The 21,311-nt window shown below is 39.0% G+C and overlaps 1 protein-coding gene and 1 non-coding gene across 2 annotated transcripts in view; both read left to right on the top strand.

The window, feature by feature from the left end:
• Positions 1 to 1,843: 1,843 nt before the first annotated feature.
• GORASP2 (golgi reassembly stacking protein 2) overlaps positions 1,844 to 21,311 on the top strand; it is a 29,901-nt gene continuing 10,433 nt past the window's right edge. The window contains exons 1-5 of the mRNA XM_007446345.1: positions 1,844 to 2,072; positions 14,391 to 14,471; positions 16,257 to 16,460; positions 17,355 to 17,441; positions 18,222 to 18,352. Of these exons, the coding sequence (XP_007446407.1) occupies positions 2,010 to 2,072; positions 14,391 to 14,471; positions 16,257 to 16,460; positions 17,355 to 17,441; positions 18,222 to 18,352 (566 nt within the window). The 5' untranslated portion in view covers positions 1,844 to 2,009. The remainder of the gene's footprint in view (positions 2,073 to 14,390; positions 14,472 to 16,256; positions 16,461 to 17,354; positions 17,442 to 18,221; positions 18,353 to 21,311) is intronic.
• On the top strand, positions 16,956 to 17,028 carry TRNAG-CCC (transfer RNA glycine (anticodon CCC)). The gene has a single exon. It is a non-coding gene; the product is annotated as a tRNA-Gly (tRNA).

The raw sequence follows: 21,311 nt of genomic DNA, 5'->3' as shown, positions 1-21,311 counted from the left end.
GAAGAGGATTATAATTGCCAAGCAGAACAAGAATATTATCATCAAACCTAGCTCTTACACTTATTCCTTTGTGTCAAATTCATTAATTCATTAATTTGCATCAAATTCATTAAATTTACTGCCAGGCACTCTGCTGGGTATTAGAAACACAGAGCTGACTCCACTGCATTCTCTGTCCTTGACGAGCCTAATAACTGGAGAATTCATTTATGTATGTACTAGGTCTCCTAAAAACCTTGTATTGGTTTATTGACAGCAAAGAAAAATGACTTTTTATTTTTAAATACTCTTTTATTGTTACAAAAGCAGTCCATGAGCATTTTAGAATGTAGAACCAGCGAGAACAAAAAATAAAACACCTCTGTCACCACCCAGGGATCGCCACTGTAGCCCTAACCACATCTTCATATACATACTATGTATTAACACATATTTTATTTACAAAAATGTTTTCATATTGTTTACAGACATATCCTGTCTTATAACCTTTTTTTTTTTTAGCCAATAATTTCCACTTTTCCATGACAGTAAATGCTTTTCTTCAAACACTCAGTATTCATATTTTCCCAATTGAGCCCAGAATGTCCTTTACAGCTAATTTCCCCAAATCAGCCCCCAACTCAAGACCTTTCATTTCATCTCCTGGTTATGTCCTTCATATCTCTTTTAACCCAGTACAGACCCTTTTTTTTTTTTTTTTGCGGTACGTGGGCCTCTCACTGTTGTGGCCTCTCCCGCTGCGGAGCATAGGCTCCGGACACGCAGGCTCAGTGGCCATGGCTCACTGGCCCAGCCGCTCCGCGGCATGTGGGATCTTCCCGGACCGGGGCACGAACCCGTGTCCCCTGCATCGGCAGGCGGACTCTCAACCACTGCGCCACCAGGCAAGCCCAGACCTTTTCTTGTTATTCTGACTTGATGAAAAGAACTGGCCAGCTGTTCTAAAGAACAGCCTATTTCTTTTATTCTTGACTGGTTGTTTCCTTATGAAGTCATTTTACTTTTTCTTCTCTCCCTTGTATTCCTGTAAACTGGAAGATCTAAATAAAGGTGTGAGAGGAGCAAGTTAAACATTTTGGTCTGGCATACTTCATGGGTGATAATAGGTACTTCACGTTGCTTCACATCAGAATACACATGTTCTGATATCTGGTTGATCCACCGTTAGTGATGGGCAAATTGACCCCTGGGCAATAACTGGGAATTTTGGAGGGAAGGGACAAAAGGAGCAACCGAGTAGGAAAAGTGTGAATACAACTTGGCTACCTAAAGGAAGTGGAATGGGGAACCCAGCAGCAGGCGGTGCAACGCCAAGGTCATCCAACTGTGTTTCGCACTCTGGCATCGCTCAGGTTGTGATAGACTGATCTTGTTCTCACAATTAGGGAAACAAAAAGAGAACTTTGGTGGGTCCTCCATAACTCTTTAGGACATTTTCCTTTATAAAACTGAGCTAAGCTGAGCGGACACGGTACTCCGCCCACGGAGAGCCACTACCAACGATCCTCTGTGCAACCTGGGGACAAGACCTAGAGGTTCATTAGGAACCGCGCTGTTTTGGCACCCGCCCCTATTCTTTCCAGCAGGAGCCCCTTCCCGGCCTCTGGCCACCAGGGGGAGCTACAGTCTAGCGACCGTTCTTTCGGGAGAGCGGGAACGCGTCTAGATGAATCTTGTCAAGCCCAGGGACCCGTAGTAAGGTGTAGCGACTGGACGAACCGTATTTCTGCTCTCTCGCGAGCACGAATAGGCCTCTCCCCGCCCTCCACTCCAGCCCTGCCTCCCGGGCTCAGACCCCTCCCGGTGGCTCGCGGCAGGTGGCGCTGTCTGCGGCGTCGCAGCGGCCCTGGCTGCCGCGGCGACGATCTCCCAGTGGGCAGTGCGGCCCGGCTCTCCTCAGGCTGAGAGTGCCACGTCCCAAGTGCTACGCGGAGGAGCGGAGAGGGCGGTGCGCGGGGGGGCGGGGAGCAGCGCGGAACCCGGCCTGGCCACACTGATCGCCCGCCGCCATGGGCTCCTCGCAGAGCGTCGAGATCCCAGGCGGGGGCACGGAAGGCTACCACGTCCTGCGGGTAAGGGCTTCGACGGCGGCCCGGGGGCGGCGGGCTGGAGGCGGGGCCCGGCCGCGGGGAGTTGGAGGCCCCAACGGGCTTTTTCCCGGGGCAGCCAGGCCCGACCCCCCGAAGGAGAGGCGACCGCGGGCGCTGCTTCGGCCGAGGCCGGCTCAGGAGGCCGATCACATCCCGCCTCCCCGGAGCGACCCGGGCCCGGGTCCGCCGCTCCGGGAGGACGGGCTGGGACCAGAGGAGGCAGCCGGTGACTTGGCCAGGAGCGGCCCAGGCGAGAGGGCAACCTTGACTCCTTTCCTCTTCACGGCCTTCTCTGCCCCCACCCCTTCATTCTTAGCTCCCAAAGTTAGGGAAGGCTCAAGCGCAGTCTGCAAAAGAGGTGATGGTCAAGGTAACATTTGAGTTTTCCGAGAAAAGGAAGCCTGGAACCCGCAGACTAGAGGCGGTGGATGCGACGGCAGGTGTTGATTCTCCTCCGCGCTGTCTGGGTGTCCGAAAAGGCCAATTAAGCAAACAAGACGAAATGGCCTAGAAGTAGGTTTGACGGACTTAAATCTACTTGATTTTGACTGTGGTTTTTTCTCTCCTGTGTCGCTCCTGACCTTCCCAACCCTCCTCTTCCACATTTCCTGGCGGTGGGAACTTCCGTTCTCTTTTTTCTAAGGCTGTTCAGGGTGTGGTGGAGATTAAGGTTTAGATCCACAGTGTAAAAGAGGTAATGGAGAGGAACGTTTTTAAAAAAAAAAAAAAAAAAAAAAATCCAGGTAAATAAAGGAAAGCAACTTCGGTCACCAGGATGCAGAGAAACATAGTATCTCGAAAGGCGTTAGCTGCTAAGCCCCAGTTATGAACAGCCTGGGTTGTACGGAGCGTCTGGTCCTTTCCTCAAGGAACTGGGAGTCTTTAAAAGAGGCGGTGTTGGTTGTGTGCTGTGACACCTGCGTTGAGTGATAACATGATGGACTGTCAACAAAGTGGCCCCAATCTGTAGCACACCATTTCAGGACATAATATAGTGTAAATAGATAGCTCCTCACAGGCAAGAGCATTTTCACTGAAAGTGGGAAAGTGCACTTCCTGGTGCTAGTCATCTTCCTTAGGTCCCATGTTTTAGGTGAGACAGCATTCTTAAACTAAATTACCAGACATCTGCTTGATAGGGCCGTTATCAATCACCTTTCTGATCTTCAGGATTATCACGTCTAATTGTCTCTCCACTCTGCTAAAAATCCCTCTTGAAGCCATACGCTTGGTGGGAAAGGATGATTCTCCCAGAAAACAAAGGGAATCTATAAATAAACCATAATACCTTCCTGTTCTCTTCAGCTAAACCAACCCCCAAGTGCCACACTGATAGGGGAAATGGAAGGAGAATTGTCAGATCCCAGATGTGAAGTGAAAGTTAGTGGCGGTACTTTCTCTATTCTCTGGTTTGATTCTGAGTTCTCTGCTTTGCGGTATGTTGTTATCCAGTATTACTAGCTGATTCTCACAGTTGCTGATTGTGGCCATGAATCCTTGGGGATTCGTGATATTTTTATAATAATGCGCTAGGTAAAGCACAGTATTAATGAGTGTTAAAAGTCTGTAAGAAAGGTGTACACATCAAAAGGATTCCAGTTCAGTGACTTCTGTTGACTTTTGTTAATGACTGCGTTCGTCGTTAAACAAGTTGAAGTGTATTTCTTTACATAGGTGCACCTTCGAAAATCAGCACTCATACATATTCAGTAGTGCAGATGCTGTTATTCTATAAATATGATTTTTAGACGCACTAGGGACAACCTTAGTTTCCAGTCTGCATCTGGAGCATAAATGTTGGAAAAGATGAAATAATTCTTTTTTCATTTGAATTTTATTAGAGGGAGCTTTAAAATAGTAATGATCATCTAGTTTAGGAGAATTTTTAAAAATGTTTCTGAGTTCCTAACCCACTCTGCCCTGATTCTGTAATTGGTTTCTTTATCTTTGTTTTTAGAGGGGAAAAGTACTCTGTTAAATCTCAACATATAAAAAATTTTCTTTTCATTTGTTATTGCCTAAATTATGGTTGTATATTTCATCTCTGGATTACCGAGCTTGTAAACCAGAGTAAATATGGCAGGATAATCATGGAATAAAATCACCCATGTTTAACAAGTTCTAGAATGATTTAGTTAGAAGTTAGTTTTCTTTAACAATTCCCTGGCCATTTCCTTGCTAGTGATAAAAACTTGTATGATTGTGTTTTGAAATACCAATTTATAGTGACACCCATATACACTGCTATTTTATTACTGTTATTTTTAAATTGTATTCCTGCATTTCAGAGATTGACCTTTATGTTTTCTCTGTTATTTTTTCATATCCATTGTTAGATTCTGCTTTAAAAAATATTTAGGGGACAACCTTGAAATGTTTCCAGATTTTCTGCTATGAACAGTGTACTTACCTTTTTATTTTGTAATCATATTATATACCCAGCTCCCCATACTCACCCTAGAAGTAACCAACATTGTTTATGTATCCTTTCAAAAATGTTTTATGCCTGTAAAAGAATCCACCCCCACCCCCCACCCCGCAACCTTTCACTGTTTCTTTTTGTTACCTTTTGTAACTGTTAGAATAACATGCTACATGTGGTTATACACCCTGGTCATCTTTTTTGGCAAAGTGTCTTGTCTATCTTTCCATAGCAGCGCACAGAGATTTGCCTCTTGCCTTCACCTAGCTCCATAGTAAGTCTGTTATACCATAGTTTGGTTAAGCACCACCTCCTGGTGTTAGACATTTAGTTTTTCTAGTCTTTTGCTGTTACAAATACATATCTACAACCTTAAATCCTACCTTTCGTTTTCACTTAAAATGTATTTTCCCATATTATTGAGTTGTAATGTCTTTATATAAACATTGGTCTTCATTTTAGTAAATTGCTACATTGTTTTCTGATTATCAGCACGTGTTCATTAGAGAGCATTTGGATAAGTTCAGAAAGTATAACAAAAAACCTAAATTACCTGTAATCCTACCATCTAAAGGTAAATACTGTTGAAATATTTTTCCTCGTCTTTTTTTTTCCCTGTGCCTACCATTGCCGTTTAGCCATGTTTCACAAAGATTTTGAGTAATATGATATAATCAAGTACAATATGGCCAAAAGTTATCATAGGATGTTGGCTTTACAACCTAAATATCCAACAAATGAGGAATTGTTAAATAAATCAAGGCCTAACTACAGACTGGAATTCTGTGCATTCAGTGAAAATTATGTTTCAAAACACTCTGTGGTCACAGGTATGCCTCTGTGTGTGTGTGCATGTACATTTGAGTGCCTAGGGAAATAAAATGTAAAGGTAATAAGCCAGGATATTAAAATGATTATTGGTGGATGGTGACATTTTTATTCCTTTTAAATTTTAATATATTACCCCAGGTTTTCACAGTGACTATGAAATATTTGTATATTTACAAAAAATATAGTTATAAAAATTATTTTTTGAAAGTGGACTCCTAGTGAAAGATTTTAAAATTTGTTCAGAAGCTTTCTTTTGAAAATAACATTATAGGGAATTCCCTGGCCGTCCAGTGGTTGGGATTCCTTGCTTCCTCTGCAGGGGGCACAGGTTGGATCCATGGTTGGGGAACTAGGATTCCACAAGCCGCAGGGCATGGCCAAAAAAAAAAGAAAAGAAAAGAAAAAGAAAAAGAACGTTGTATTTCTGATTCCCTTATGCATTGGGTCCGGTTCCACATTCACCATGCATACCACTTTTATTCCCATTCTCTAATCCTAACATAAGGCAGGAGAAATGTTAGCCAGGACTTCTCAGTTTTGTTAGAAGTTACTACAGTTGCAGTATGTTGAATACAGAATCCTTGTCTAGATTTTCTAGTAATTATCAAGTAAACCCAACAAGACCATTTTCAAAATTACGTTTTTGGAGTTGCCTCATGGATGCCCATTATAAGATGTTTCTAAATTAAAATATTCAAATTAATTCCACTCTACACTTAATATTCTTTGAAATGGAGGGTATCTGAGGACATTCTTGAACCAGTGTTCACACCAGTATGGGGATATGGAAAATGTCATGTTCACTGTTCCTTATAATTTCCTCTGAGAGAGATTTTGAGATGATGGATGTTTTGAAGGAAAGGCCATTGAGATGAATTGTGTCTCCAGTGTAATAACAGGCTTTTATCTTCTGAGCCATTTGCTGCAGACTGGGCAGCATTAGGTACTCTCCTTAGAGGAGAAAGTGAGAGTAAGTGGAATTATTTCTATAGAAAACAGAATACTAGACCGTATCTACTATTATATAGATGTACTCTTTTTATTTTTTTTTAAGAGTTGCCTATACTTTTTAAAAAAATTAATTGATTAATTAGTTAATTTTATTTTTGGCTGTGTTTGGGTCTTTGCTGCTGCGCACAGGCTTTCTCTAGTTGCAGTGAGTGGGGACTACTCTTCATCGCGGTGCGTGGGCTTCTCATTGCGGTGCTTCTCTTGTTGTGGAGCACAGGCTCTAAGTGTGTGGGCTTCAGTAGTTGTGGCATGTGGGCTCAGTAGTTGTGGCTCACTGGCTCTAGAGCACAGGCTCAGTAGTTGTGGCGCACGGGCTTAGTTGCTCTGCGGCATGTGGGATCTTCCCAGACCAGGGCTCGAACCCATGTCCCCTGCATTGGCAGGTGGATTCTTAACTACTGCGCCACCAGGGAATTCCCTAGATGTGCTCTTTTTTTAATGGAACCTAAGTAATCTACATGAAATCCTGCAGGATTTCAACTTGGTACTTGTTCTGAGAAAGTGAAATCCCATTATTTGATAGGCATAATTTTTTTTTATTCTAACAGTGTTTCTCTGACTTTTTAAACTCATGCCCCCATTTGAAAAACATAAAAATCTCACTATTATCCCTTCTCTTCTCACTCATTCTGAAACAGTGGGTATAAAAAGAAAGCAGTTGGGTTATTTGATGTTTTCCAAATATAAAGTTATAATTGAAAAAGCTTTGTAAACACTATTTGAAGATTCTAACCTGCTCCCAAAATTGATCTCTTCTAATAAAAGGCTGTGAAATTGTTTAATACACATTCTTTGATGTTGCTTTCAAATGTAGGAATCAGAATACTTCATTTTATTATGAATGAATGTTTTATTAATGCCATGAAATACAATGTTTGTGACCCTTAGGACACTTTGAGGAATTGTCAGTATAATTAGACATAAACTTTTCCTGATATTAATAAGCCTCGAACAAATTAATAGTGTCATGTTGTTTGTATACCCTTATATATTTTTGTGGTGAAGTGTGCTTTAATGTATGGATCTTCAGGATCCTCATTTGGGGAGACCTGCTCTTGGTGGGTAATTATGGTTTCTGTCTCTGGTCAGTAAGTAGTAGAGTGCACAGAACTAGCTTCAGTGCCTTTCTGGGTCAGATACTGACAGGGCTTTTTAATAATTCCCCTGAAATTTTCAGAAGAATTGAACTTAGAATAACCACTAATATCAGTACATTCACTTAATATTCTACCAAAAAGATTATATTGATTGGTTTACTAATAAAAAAGCAGTTGACAATCTAAACTAGAAAATATCCATAAAGATTTGTTATGTGCTTTAGAATCTGACTGTAGATTGCCTTGGGAGTTGTCATCATCAAGTAAGATGACTTTTTTCCAAACAACATATGCAAAAACAAAGTAGTTACTTTGAGAGACTGTATAGGTCCTCTTGGCATTGCATATCAATTTACCACAGCATGAAGAGAATAATGCTGGGGTTTTTTAGATTTTGCTTGTGTGTTTGTTTTTTTAAGTATCAGTGAGAGATCATGTAAGCACATTATCTGCAGTAAGGAACCTTGTCATCTTGTGGACATGGATACATTGAGAGACTATCATAGTAGACCACTGGAGACCACCCTTGTGAATCACTAGATTCCAGTGTCACTCCATCACTTCATTGTCTTCCCTTGGGCAAACCTTTGAACTTCTTTGAGCTTCATTCTTTTTATCTGAAAAGTGGGGATAAGAGTAGTGCCTCCTCCACCTTTTTTTTTTTTTTTTTTTTTTTTTTTACTAAAAACCACATTAGATAGTGTACATGAAAATATTTTGAAAAAAATTGAGCACATTAAATTTCTTTATTAAAAAAATGCTGTCTACTTCATTGGTTATTCTGAGGATTAAATGGCACATTCCATGTAAAACACTTAACATAGCATCTGGAATATGATAAAAACTCAATAAATGTTAGCTGTTACCTTTTTTATTAGCATTTATGTTATTGTGTCACCTATTGAGAACAACTATTATAGTGCCAATACTGCTTAAAATATACTTGTTGTAAACATTTTAATTAATATTTCCATTTAATTAGTCATTCAGCAGCTACTTTTTGTCCATGTACCTAACCCTGTATGTCACTGCTGTTTAAGTTTTGGATCAAATCTGACCCATTAATTTTATAAATGTCCCAGTTAATTTTTAAAGATCCTCATTTTTGAGGAAATTTTACATCTGTGTTTTAAAAGATAGGTGAGTGCCAGTGTTCTTTTCATTGCTTTGCCACAGTGTTGCTAAACACCTGCACTAAAATGACCTACAGTCTGTATAATTAAAAATGATCTTGTTGGGTTTGATCTACACTGTAAAATCTATAGATAGCTTAACAACAGACTTCTTTCATGGTGAGTCATTCAATCTTAGAGACTATCTAGTCAGCCTCCTCACTTTACAGCTAAGGAAAAGGAGCACAGAAAGATTATTGCCTGAGATCACACAGCAAGTTTTCTTTACCTAAGAAACAAATACCCGAGTTGGTATTTGAAGAGTATAAAATGAGATGGCATGTTGTCAGAGTTTTAGTTTCTTTTGGAGCAGACCAGTTTCTTTCAGCATCATTTTTCTAACATGCAGATCTTTTCTAGGAAGCTATGATGTAGTGATGGGGTTTTATTTCATTTAATTAGCATTAGAATTTTATTTCAAATTTCTTCATATGTCACAAGTTACATCATTGGGTCAGAATCAGGAGAACATGCTCTTTGATTTATTTTGATAAAACATGTGAAGAGAATGTTTTAACGGGTGAGCCTTGAACTCCTCCAGTCTAGCTTGGGGCTGTTACAAATATTGCTGCTGTGAATGTTACATTGTGTATGCCTTTGGAGAACATATGTATTCCCATTCCTACTGGGTATACTAAATAGTGGAATATTTGGCAAAGGTGTGTGTATTTTAGTATAGATATTGCCAAATAGCTTACTAACGTACATTCCCATTAGCAGCAATGAAGGTTTCTGATTGTTCCATATCCTCATAACACTTAGTATTTTCCCTTTTTCATCTTGGCCATTCTGATAGGTGTGTAGTGGTATCCCGTTGTGGTTATAATTTGCATTTCCTGATGACTGTTGAAGTCGACCACATTTTCATATTTATTGACCACTTCAGCATCCTCTTTTGTTTAGTGTCTGCTACAGTCTTTTCTCCATTTCTTTAAGTTGTCTGTCTTCTTTTTTAAACAGCTTTATTGAAATATAATTTACATACCATTAAATTCAGTCTTTTAAAGTTTACAGTTTAGTGGTTGTTTAGTATATTCACCGAGTTGTGCAGCCATCATCAGTATCTAATTCCAGGACCTTTTTATCACCCTAGAAACAAACTCCCTACCCATTAAGAGTTGCTCCCTTTTCCTCCTACTCCCAGCCCCTGTTCACCACTAATCTACTTTCTATGAATTTGCCTATTCTGGACATTTCACATAAATGGAATCATACAATATATGGTCTTTGTGACTGGCTTCTTTCACTTAGCGTAATGTTTTCAAGGTTCACTCATGTTGTAGCATATATCAATACTTAATTCCTTTTTATTGCCAAATAATATTCCGTTCTGTAAGTGTACCACATTTTGTTTATCCATTCATCAGTTGAAGGACATTTCCACTTTCCAGCAGCTATGAAATTTGTGTATAAGTTTTTACATGGACATGTTTTCATTTCTTCTGGTTATATACCTAGGAGTGGAATTGCTAGGTCATAAAATAACTCTCTGTTTGACATTTTGAGGATCTGCAAAACTGTTTTCCACAGAGGCTGCACCATTTTACATTCCCACCATCAAAGTATGAGGGTTCCAGTTTCTCCACATCCTTGCCAATCCTTGTTGTTGTCTTTTTTACTTTAGCAGGTTTTGTGAATGTGAAGTGGTATCTCACTGTGGTTTCACTCTCCTTAATGATTTGCAGTAATTCTGAATTTGTTCTGAATACAGTTCCTTTGTTGGATATTACGTTGTATCATTTCACTCTCTTAATTGTGTCTCTTGATGAGCAGAAGTTCATAGTTATAGTAAAGTTTATCAGTTTTTTAAAAATTTATGGTTAGCTTTTTGTGTTCAGTTCAGTCTTGGGACTTCCTGGCAGTCGAGTGGTTAAGACTCTTCCAGTGCAGGGGGCACGGATTTGATCCCTGGTCAGGGCACTAAGATCCCGCATGCCATGCAGCATGGCCAAAAAAAAGAAAAGTGTTCATACTTGATGATCTCAAAGATATTCTATGTTTTTCTCTAAAAGCTTTATTGTTTTACATTTGACCTTTAGATCTGACATCCATATAGAATTGATTTTTGAGAGACAACATTTTTTAAAATGATTTATCTCCTCTTCCTAGCTGACTAACGTTCTATGTCTTTCTCTTTTTTTGTTTAAGAGGTGAGAGATAATTAATGCATGGTTAGAAAAATAATGTGTCCAGGAATTAATTGGTTATAAAGATTTGCCCTCAGGTGGTGATTGTGGAGTTAGGAAGAGGAGTTTAAGATTTGTAGGACTCCTATCATATGTCAGAGACTTCACTAGGCATTCAGTGAACTTTAAATTCATTCAATCTCTACAATATTCTCGTAAAGTAGATGGCATTTTCTCTTCCTTGCAGATGAGAAAATTGAGGCCCAGGAAAATAAACTTTCCCAAGCTCTAAAAGCTAATAAGTAGGCAAACCATGACTCAAAATCAAGTCAGGGGCTTCCCTGGTGGCGCAGTGGTTGAGAGTCCGCCTGCCGACGCAGGGGACACGGGTTCGTGTCCCGGTCCGGGAGGATCCCACATGCCGCGGAGCGGCTGGGCCCGTGAGCCATGGCTGCTGGGCCTGCGCGTCCGGAGCCTGTGCTCCGCAACGGGTGAGGCCACAGCAGTGAGAGGCCCGCGTACTGCAAAAAAAAAAAAAAAAAAATCAAGTCAGTTTGGCTCTAAAATTCTATTATCGTTTCACTGTACATTTTTTCAAAATCATGTAAAATCTTAATTATTAAACTTTCAAATTTAATCTGTTCATCTTAAGTTGCTGTGATATTTGGCCCAATAATAAATTAAATAGCCCATGGAGCCGGGTATATATGTTTTTTCTTTTCTTTTTTTCTTTTTTTAAATTAAGATGGTTTGAAGGAAGCAGACGAATCAGCAATCATGAGATCTCATAGGGGACAAAGTATTGAAGGGGTAATCTGATGCTTGAGAGATTAGGTGCCTAAGAGATTCTTGTCAGTGGGTAATACTGCCAGAGGAACTTACCTTTGTGGATGTTTAATTTGTGGTGTAGTAGAATTTATTTTCCATGCTATGAAATGTAGGAAATTTTCTTTAAATGAATTAGGGTCAAAGAGAGCATTTTCTAGGGCTCCCTCTGCTGGCTTCCTAGTAGTAATTAAGATACCTAGATGCCAGAATTGTGCTGGTACCAATGATGTAAATAAATTTAGGAAAGAAATTAATTTCAGGGTCCATTAGAAACAGAGATATCCATGTTTCTAGCAAATGAAAATAGAAAATAGAGGAAGGATTATTTACATTTATTTATTTATTTTAAAATCCAAATTTAGCTATTAAATCTTTTTAGAGTTATGGGGAAGAACAATTCTAATGGTATTGGAAACTTTCCATTTCAAACAAATAGTGGTAAAACTTGATACTTGGAGGGTGGCATGATAAGAATCAGTGTGTGGGATCACCTTTCTTGGTTGGTGATGATATTACAAAAGTGTTGCCTTTAGCCCTTTTTAACTAAAAGGTAAAGTGTTGGCAGCCTCAGTGGAGAAGTCTGAAATTGATCAATGGACTAGTTGGTTTCTAGATAAAATGGTCATTTGGAAACATTTCCAGTCAGAGAATTAGATGATTAGATGTGGACCCGGTTAAATGAGACGTTCCCTTCTGAGGGGGCTCCTAGGGTCTGTGCTAATTATCTTCTTTTCACACCTCAGGCATTTCGAACCTAATTGATAGGAACCTAATAGACAGGCATCTTACACCTAGAGTATTATGACTTTTTTTGCCAGCTAGCTGTGACTTGAGGTCTCTTTTCTTCTCATAATAGCTCCAGGCAGCCACCACTTTCCTTTCAGAGTTGCCATTTGAGGAATAATCTATCTGCCATTTTGGAATATAAAATAGCCCCCATTTAAGAAAACTGAGTATAAAGAAAATAAACAGTATGTACTGATGATTATTTTTATTAGAGCGCCAACACCTTTAAATAATAATAAGTCCCTTTGATATTTAACTCGTTTAATTTACAAAAATGATTTAACCCCACATTTGCAGGAAATTTTACATAAAACAAGGTCAAACAGTTTTAGCAAGTTAAACATTGAGCCATCTTTATAATGGACAACTAACTGTTCTTTACTGTGACAAAAAATCTAGTTTACTGTGAAGAAAATCTAGTTTTACTTCTTCAGAGGCAATGATAGTATAATTTGACTTTAAATGAATAAAAGCTAACATTAATCCAAATAGTAATGAATGTATCGTTAATCCAAGATCAAGTCTCATTAATCCAAGAAGTCTGGTATAAGAGGGACATATTCTGGGAACAATTTGGGTTCCATTTTGAAAGCATTAAAATGATTTGTTACTATGTGAATAGCTACAGATTGATGTATGGATGGATGTGGATCTATTATTTTCATTAGCCTCAGAATTGACTATTAGAACTGTTTAGACTATTATATAAGTTCAGCCTACAAATATCAATGCAAACTCTTTTCATAGGATAGTTTTGACAGTATTTAGTAACATCAAGCAGAATAAAAATTCCTTAAAACGTTATGAAAATATTTTAGAGGAAATGCGAAATGTTCTGTATTAACTTTTTGCTCTTTTGTCATATTACTACCATAACTAGCTACCAATATTTATATTACTGCAGATTTAGGAAATTTAATAGTTTATTTTAATCCATTTCAAATCGGGGATGCTGAACATTTGAGTTGTTGAGAAACTAGGTAATCTTAATCTTCCATGTAAAATCCTCTGTAAGTCTAGCTCCATTCTTTCCTTCCAGCCTTCTTACTGGACTAATAGTTATATACTTTTGAGTTTCGCCTCTACCACTACCCAGCTGTAAGACCATAGGCAAGTCATAAGATGGTTCCTTCACCTGTAAAATAAAAGAATTGCACAAAATCCATGGTTTTAACACTTCATTTGGGTTGAGGAGAAACCCTTTGAGAATCTGATGAAAGCCATGGATCTTTACACCCTGAAAACTGCTGATTCATACAAAATGTTGCATATAATTTATTTCTATCCCATACCACCCTGTTGGCTCTAGGTATACTATATTATGATCCTCATTTTTCAGACTCCCCCTGGGTTTTTACTCATATTACGTCTTTAACTTTCAAATGTTTTTTCTCATCCCCTTATCCATCTGCACCTTTGAAAGTTCTACCCCCTTTTAAAGCACAATTCAAATGTCATTTTTTTTTCTGTGAAACTTCTTCAGTCAGATTTAATCTTCCCCTTAGAACTTTGTACCTCCATTATAACCATTAACATCTTTGGTCTTGTAGAGGTCTGTGTCCTCCATCTCCCCTTCTTCTTGCCTGTTCCTCAACAGATTATAAATGTCTTGATAACAGCAGCTATGTTCCTACATTAGTTTTGTAATTGAATAATACCTTGCTAGTAGTAGTCATGTAATAAGTAGAATAAATTAATTTGAATTTGCCACTCAGTTGTAATGATTAACTGCTATGCCATGTGCTAAATGCTGGGAGGATTGTCCCCCACCCCCCAAAAAGCAGAAAGTGGTGTGAAATAGAACCATAGAGGAAAAACCTCATGTACGAGATGAATTTAAAGAATGAGTAGAATTTAGGGAGCTGCAGGGGCATTATCTGGGAGATAAAGAGAAATAAGAGAACTAGTGGGTACCTGTATCAATGAAATTAATCTATTTTTACTAAAAAGTGATGGGTATTAAAGTTTAGCTTTTGATTCGTAATTAAGCTTTGCATTTTTCATTTTTGGCATTTTTGTTTTTACAGGTACAAGAAAATTCCCCAGGACATAGAGCTGGACTGGAGCCATTCTTTGACTTTATTGTTTCTATTAATGGTTTGAGATTAGTAAGTTCAGCTTTTTGTAGTTAACGCCTATGGTATTTTGTAATCTTTTGAAAATGGAATTTTTCAGATTATCTGGGATGGATATTTATTCATTGGTTACAAACATTATTTAGAGTATGATACCAATAAAATAACCCTGTGTTAGTAAACATGAGAATGTCAAATATAGAATACTATACCTCACACTCCAGTGATTATCTTAGGAGAAGAAAATCACTGGAGACTTTTACTTTATATGTTAAATATTTAATTTTTTTAAGCAGAAAGACGTGGTTTTGTTGCTTTTTTGCTTTTTCAAAGATGTCAGACTTTTGTAGGTTATTGACAAATGGATTAGTAAAGACTCATTCTCAAGTAACTTGTCAGTTTTCTTGTTGCTCAATTCCCTGATATATCAATAGAAATAATGTGACAAAACTATACAGAGATGTGTTCCAGAAGTGCACAATTAAAACCACTTTTTATGGGCTTCCCTGATGGCGCAGTGGTTGAGAGTCCGCCTGCCGATGCAGGGAACACAGGTTTGTGCCCTGGTCCGGGAAGATCCCACATGCCGCGGAGCGGCTAGGCCCGTGAGCCATGGCCGCTGAGCCTGCGCGTCTGTAGCCTGTGCTCCACCGTGGGAGAGGCCACAACAGTGAGAGGCCCGCGTACCGCAAAAACAACAACAACAACAACAACAAACACTTTTTATAAGTTGCTTTCAGTTTACATGTAGTAAAGTCCAATAGGAAGGAAACTATAATTTCAGTAAAGGAAATTCTTATGACAATGGCTGCTTCGTTGGTTTATTTTTTCACAGCAGTCTTAAGTTTTTGTTCATTACTACCAGCATCACCTATGTAATGACCTTTATTCATTTATGTAATGAAATATTTAACATACTGTTTCCGTTTTCTTTTCCTGCCAGTTTGTAGTAAATAAAGTGTATATGTAGGAGTAGAGTCCAAAGTTAAACTTCAGCTCTAGCAAATGTTTTAGATTTTTAAAATCAAAGTCATACCAACTCTGTTAGTAATATGTCTTCTTGTGGAGTATTTTGGTTTTTTATCATTGAAGCCCTGGATCATTTCAAATAATGTTGGCTTGCAAATTCTGTAATTCCATAGTCAGCTATGGAGTTGTTGCTAATGTTACTTGAACACAAGTTCACATGCCTGACGCACAGTGGGGCCAGACAGTACCGAAATGTCAGAGTCTGGAGCAGAGAAAGGTTTATTGCAGGGCCAGGCAAGGAGAATGGGTGGCTCATGTTCAGAAAAACCCGAACTCCCCGAAGGGTTTCAGCAAAGCATTTTTAAAGGCAAGATGAGGGGAGGGGTGTCCCAGGGTATGTGATCAGCTCATGCACAATTTTCTGGTTAATGGTGATCAATCCTTAGCCACCAGTAGGTCTGGAGGCTGTCTGCTCATGATCTTCAGGTAGTTAATTTCTTCCTTTTGGTGGTGGTTTTTGGCATTTGAAAAACTCAGGAAATATGCATGAGATACTATTATCTGGGTACTTCAGAGAGGTACTACAGCAGAGGAAAGGGGGAAAGGCCTGTCCCAGGAAGGCCCCGTAGGGTCCTGCTCTGTTACACTAACATAAGTTCTTAATTTCTTGACATTCTTTTACTTTGAGGAGTATTTGAATGTTAATGAAACCCACCTATTGAATGTTTTTTTTATGTTAATAATATTATTCCAGTAGGGCCATGGGATGCTTAAGGTAAGATAATTAACATTAGATTTTTACTGTTAAGTAAATGTTTTTTATTAAGAAAAATTTCTATGTGTTTACAGAATAAAGACAATGATACTCTTAAGGATCTACTGAAAGCAAATGTTGAAAAGCCTGTAAAAATGCTTATCTACAGTAGTAAAACACTGGAGCTGCGAGAGACCTCAGTCACACCAAGTAACATGTGGGGTGGCCAGGGCTTGTTGGGAGTGAGCATTCGTTTCTGCAGCTTTGATGGGGCAAATGAAAACGTTTGGCATGTGTTGGTAGGTATCAACTGTGAATTGTTACTTGCAGTTTAAGAAACAGTATAGAAAGGTGTTTTAATAGTGGTTTTCTCCAATTTGGTGAGATTGTAGGGGTATTGTTAGGCTATATTTAGTTTCTGAAAATCAGAATTGATTCCTTTTAAAATATGGATTAGTGAAAAAGAAAAACAACTTGAGGAAGAGAAGCAAATATGATGCCTAAGAACTATTTTTCTTTTCTTCTTTTTTTTTTTGCGGTACGTGGGCCTCTCACTGTTGTAGCCTCTCCCATTGTGGAGCAGAGGCTCTGGACGCGCAGGCTCAGCAGCCATGGCTCACGGGCCCAGCCGCTCCGTGGCATGTGGGATCTTCCCAGACTGGGGCACGAACCCGTGTCCCCTGCATCGGCAGGCGGACTCTCAACCACTGCGCCACCAGGGAAGCCCAAGAACTATTTTTCTAATAATTTATCCATTAGAAGAAGGTATTTTAAAGCAAATAGCTACAGGAACTTCCCTGGTGGTCCAGTGGTTAAGACTCCGCATTCCCAATGCAGGGGGCCCGGGTTCGATCCCTGGTCAGGGAGCTAGATCCCACGTGCCGCAACTAAAGATCCCGCATGCCGCACTGAAAATCCCAAGTGCTGCAACTAAGACCTGGTGCAGCCAAATAAATAAATAAATATTAAAAAATAAAATAAAGCAAATAGCTACAGAAATGTTTTAAATATTTGTTAAATATCGTGGGTTGTTTAATGCTTGGGAGATTAAATATATATATATCCTATAGTTTCTGATCTGACATCTCTAACAAGAAAAATATAGGGGGGGTTAAATTACTTGAACTATACAGTTTGGAAGATTATTTTATATGCAATAATTTGATGGGGGGGTTGTTTTTGTGTCATCCTAGGAAGTGGAATCAAATTCTCCTGCAGCACTGGCAGGTCTTAGACCTCACAGTGATTATATCATTGGAGCAGATATGGTCATGAATGAGGTAATTCGTTTGTTTATTAATACTAACAATTATTTAACATTTTCTCATTAATGGTTAAATTCAGAAGTATATTTGCACACTTCACATTTAAAGTTGAAATTTAGGTCTTTGCTGATCAAGATAGCTTATGCTCCAGGGTGTTAAACAGAAATCTGGGAGGTGTCTTACTAGGTACAGCTGTGAGGAAGAACATACACTGTGGCAATTGCACAGATTTTGTGTATGATATATATTAGAAATCTCTTGTACCTCAAGATTAAATCGAATCCTCGTCTTGATTATTGATTTCCTTTTCTCTTCTCCTTTCTAAGGTAACAAAATTGGCTTAGCTGTATTAGTTGGATCCTTTTCCTTGTCTGTTAGCTAGTGGAAGTATATATTGCTGAATCACAAATGAGAGAAAAAATAAGGTGCCCAGAGAACCAGGTCTTAATAATGGATAGTAAGCAGAATATGTAGAATTTGGGTATAGAAGACTTTTACTAAAATTGCTGACTAGGTCTTACAGAACTGGACATGAGGCCTTGCATTGTGTAGATAGGTAATATATTGAATTAAACCTCGTTTGGAGTATTGATTTTAAGAAATGATTTTTATGTCCAGCAGCAGGGCCCAGAATCTGGTTTTTGTGTATGTAGTTTTTTTCGTTCTTGTTGTTTTAGGTGTGTTTTTTTGTTTGTTTGTTTGTTTTAGGTTTTTGTTGTTTTAGATATTAGGTTCGAGACCTACTATTCTAAAGTTCAGTAACAAAAACATTTTTATCCTGTAATGCTTTTGCAGTCTGAAGATCTGTTCAGCCTTATTGAAACACATGAAGCAAAACCATTGAAACTTTATGTGTATAATACAGACACTGATAACTGTCGAGAAGTGATTATTACACCAAATTCTGCATGGGGTGGAGAAGGCAGGTAAGGTCATTTTTTAGACTAAGTTATGACTACTTAAATTTACCAGTCAGATACGTTGTAAACATTGTTTTTATTTTGAAACAAGTTATTGGTTTATTGTAAGACCTTCTCTTGAGAAAAGGAAAGAGCTGACCTAGAATATTGAATCCAATAATTCATATTTTTAAAGCACATATTTAGTGAGCATGGTACACATACCCAGTCCTTTTTTTTCTGATCTAAGAACTAACATACTTTTTTGTTTTGTTATTTTAGTAAAATAGTTTTCAGTTTTATTTTATTTTCCCCAAATTCCCTCCTCAGCAGTGGGACAATACAGTATAACTTTCTCTAGCTGCTGGGGAAATTTCTTAGCACTTTGTGGAAACTGTTACTTTTTAGAAATGGACAGGCTGATTTTAACCAAAAGTTAGACAAAATTGCAACAACAATAAAAAGCAATTTAGAAAGAGGATCAAGCCAAGCAGAAAAGCAAACTCTATAAAATCAGTTTTCTGGGACTGTTCATCAAGTCAGTTCCCTAATTTCAAAAGGCCAGACCAAAGCAAAGCATGCTGACTTAACGTGGTATCTTTAGGTCTTCTGTCTACTGTTTAAATTGAAATTTTTCATTATTTTGAAAGTTCTAAGAACCTTTTTTAATTTGAGGAATTGTTGAGTGTAAACCAGAATTACAGGAAAGCCTAGAGTTTGGAAACTTCTGCCAGTGTTTTATAAAAGTTCCAGCACTTGCTGGGAAAAGGATGACTTAGCTGATGCAGACGGAGAAATCCTGTTTGCTCACAGTACCTTTACCCACACTACATGAGGTTCTACAGCTAAATGTATATTGTCACCAGAATGCTAACTTGTTGCAATTTGAGAAAATGAGATAGAAAATGTGGCCTGTCTGGGGGCCATACTTGACCAAGTTATCATTGTCCTTTGTCCAGGTTTGTAAACACACAGAAAGATGATCTTCTTAAGGTATTCAAAGTTGATTTCATTTCAGAGGGACTGCATCATATAAACTAAATTGGCAAAGAAGCTTCTGTCTTCATTAGAGTGGCAAATTTTCAGTTTACAATAGAAAAATACCCCCTCTCCAGTTAGAATAATACTTAGATCCTATTACTACCACAAGATTGCTTGGTGAGCATGAAATCAAAGTCTTAAGGAAGAGATTCTAGATGGTAACGTTCAGCAGCAAAGAACATTACTAGTTCATTAATTTTTAATTATGCTGACTAAATACTGCTACATTCTTGTTCTTGGAGCCCTTCTTTTCTAGACTTTAGCAGTTATTCCTTTTCTATGGAAGGCATTTTTCCTATTGACATGGTTTAGTACCACTGATCAGCCATTGCTTTAGACAGGCCCATACAGACCACTTTCCTGAGTCCACCCCCATTTGGCATATGTGTGCCTCTGGTTTTCATTCCTTCCTCAGAGGCTGACCACATTACTTTCATTACAGCACATTTTTCTTAGCTTCATTCTTGGGCTGTCTTTAAATGTATGGAGGTCTCCCTTTTGCCTCAAGTGCCTTCTCTACCACCACTTAGTTCTTTTGATTAATAAGCACCTTGTTTTTTTGGTTTTTTTGTTGTTGTTGTTGCGGTACGCGGGCCTCTCACCGCTGTGGCCTCTCCCCTTGCGGAGCACAGGCTCCAGACACGCAGGCTCAGCGGCCATGGCTCACAGGCCCAGCCGCTCCGCGGCACACGGGATCTTCCCGGACCAGGGCACGAACCCGTGTCCCCTGCATCGGCAGGCAGACTCTCAACCACTGCGCCACCAGGGAAGCCCCGCACCTTGTTTTTAAATGTAGCTACCTCTGAAAGGCTTGTATTTGATCAGTATAAATTATTTAATCTTTCTTTCTTCCTCTAAATCTATCTGAGATCCAGTTCAGTAAAATTTGCAGCTTGATGGTATAGGGAGGAAAAGTGAGAGAAGAGGGAACAAGTAATTTTTTTAATATGAAGCATTGTTATGAAATCACATTTGGATAAGGAAGAGCCGAAGTTGGCCACTGCCTGCTCTCCCCGCTTTTGGTGGTAGTAGTACCCGTGGAAATAACAGATGCCCTGGCAGGAGAGAGGCACAGTGATACCTGTGCATGTCCTACTCAGAAAGTGCAAGTAGTTTGGAAAATAAAGGCAAGTGTGATGGAAACATAAGTTGGAACCTGATTGTGAAAAGCCTTAAATACCGTGGTCAGGAATTTGGATATACTTCGGGCAGTGTTAGTTCTGTAATATTGTAACAGTGAGGGTTCTTTGGTTCCAAATAGTAGAAACCAGCTGTAGCAGGCATGAATTTATAGCTACGGAGTCACTCATATAATCAAAGACTCAGAATGGGAAAGGACAGGACTCAGACACCCTTAGGGATTTAGAAAGGAAGAACTAATTGGCAATTTCATCACTTTCTACTGAAGGCATAAAGCCATTTTGGTTTTTTCTGTCGCTTCCAAGATTTGCAGCCCTGGGCAAGAGAGGTAAATTGGCCTGGCTCTGGTCATGAGCCACTCCTTGTTTGGGGCAGGACAGGCCCCCTGATTGACAGTCCCACCCGTGCTGCACAGAACGGCTGAGGAGTAGTTCTCCAAAGGGACGAAGGAAAAGGGAATGTTGGGAAGACAACAGACTCTGTAGAGGAGACAACAGACTATGGGAAGATCACTCTGGAAAGTGATTGTATCGTATTAGAAAAATATCTCTGGTGTCATTGGGAGGATGAATTAGAAGGAATCTGGATTAATTTGGATTGATATGTGTCAGGTTCTGAAATAGACCTATAGGTTGTGTAAATGACATCAACATGCAAAAGTGCTTAGAGCTCTTCAGTGGAAAGGTTATATGTCATTCAATGAGCAAATAATTATTTAGTGTCTGCCATGTGCCAGGAACTGTTAAGGCAGTAAACATAACAAGGTTTCTGCCTTCAGGGACCTTACCATTTTATTGGGGGAGAC

The sequence above is a fragment of the Lipotes vexillifer genome, unplaced genomic scaffold (genome assembly GCF_000442215.2).
Source record: "Lipotes vexillifer unplaced genomic scaffold, Lipotes_vexillifer_v1.1 scaffold2000, whole genome shotgun sequence".
NCBI lineage: Eukaryota > Metazoa > Chordata > Mammalia > Artiodactyla > Lipotidae > Lipotes > Lipotes vexillifer.
The sequence above is the reverse complement of the archived record's forward strand: the minus strand, read 5'-3'. Positions and strand labels throughout refer to the sequence as shown.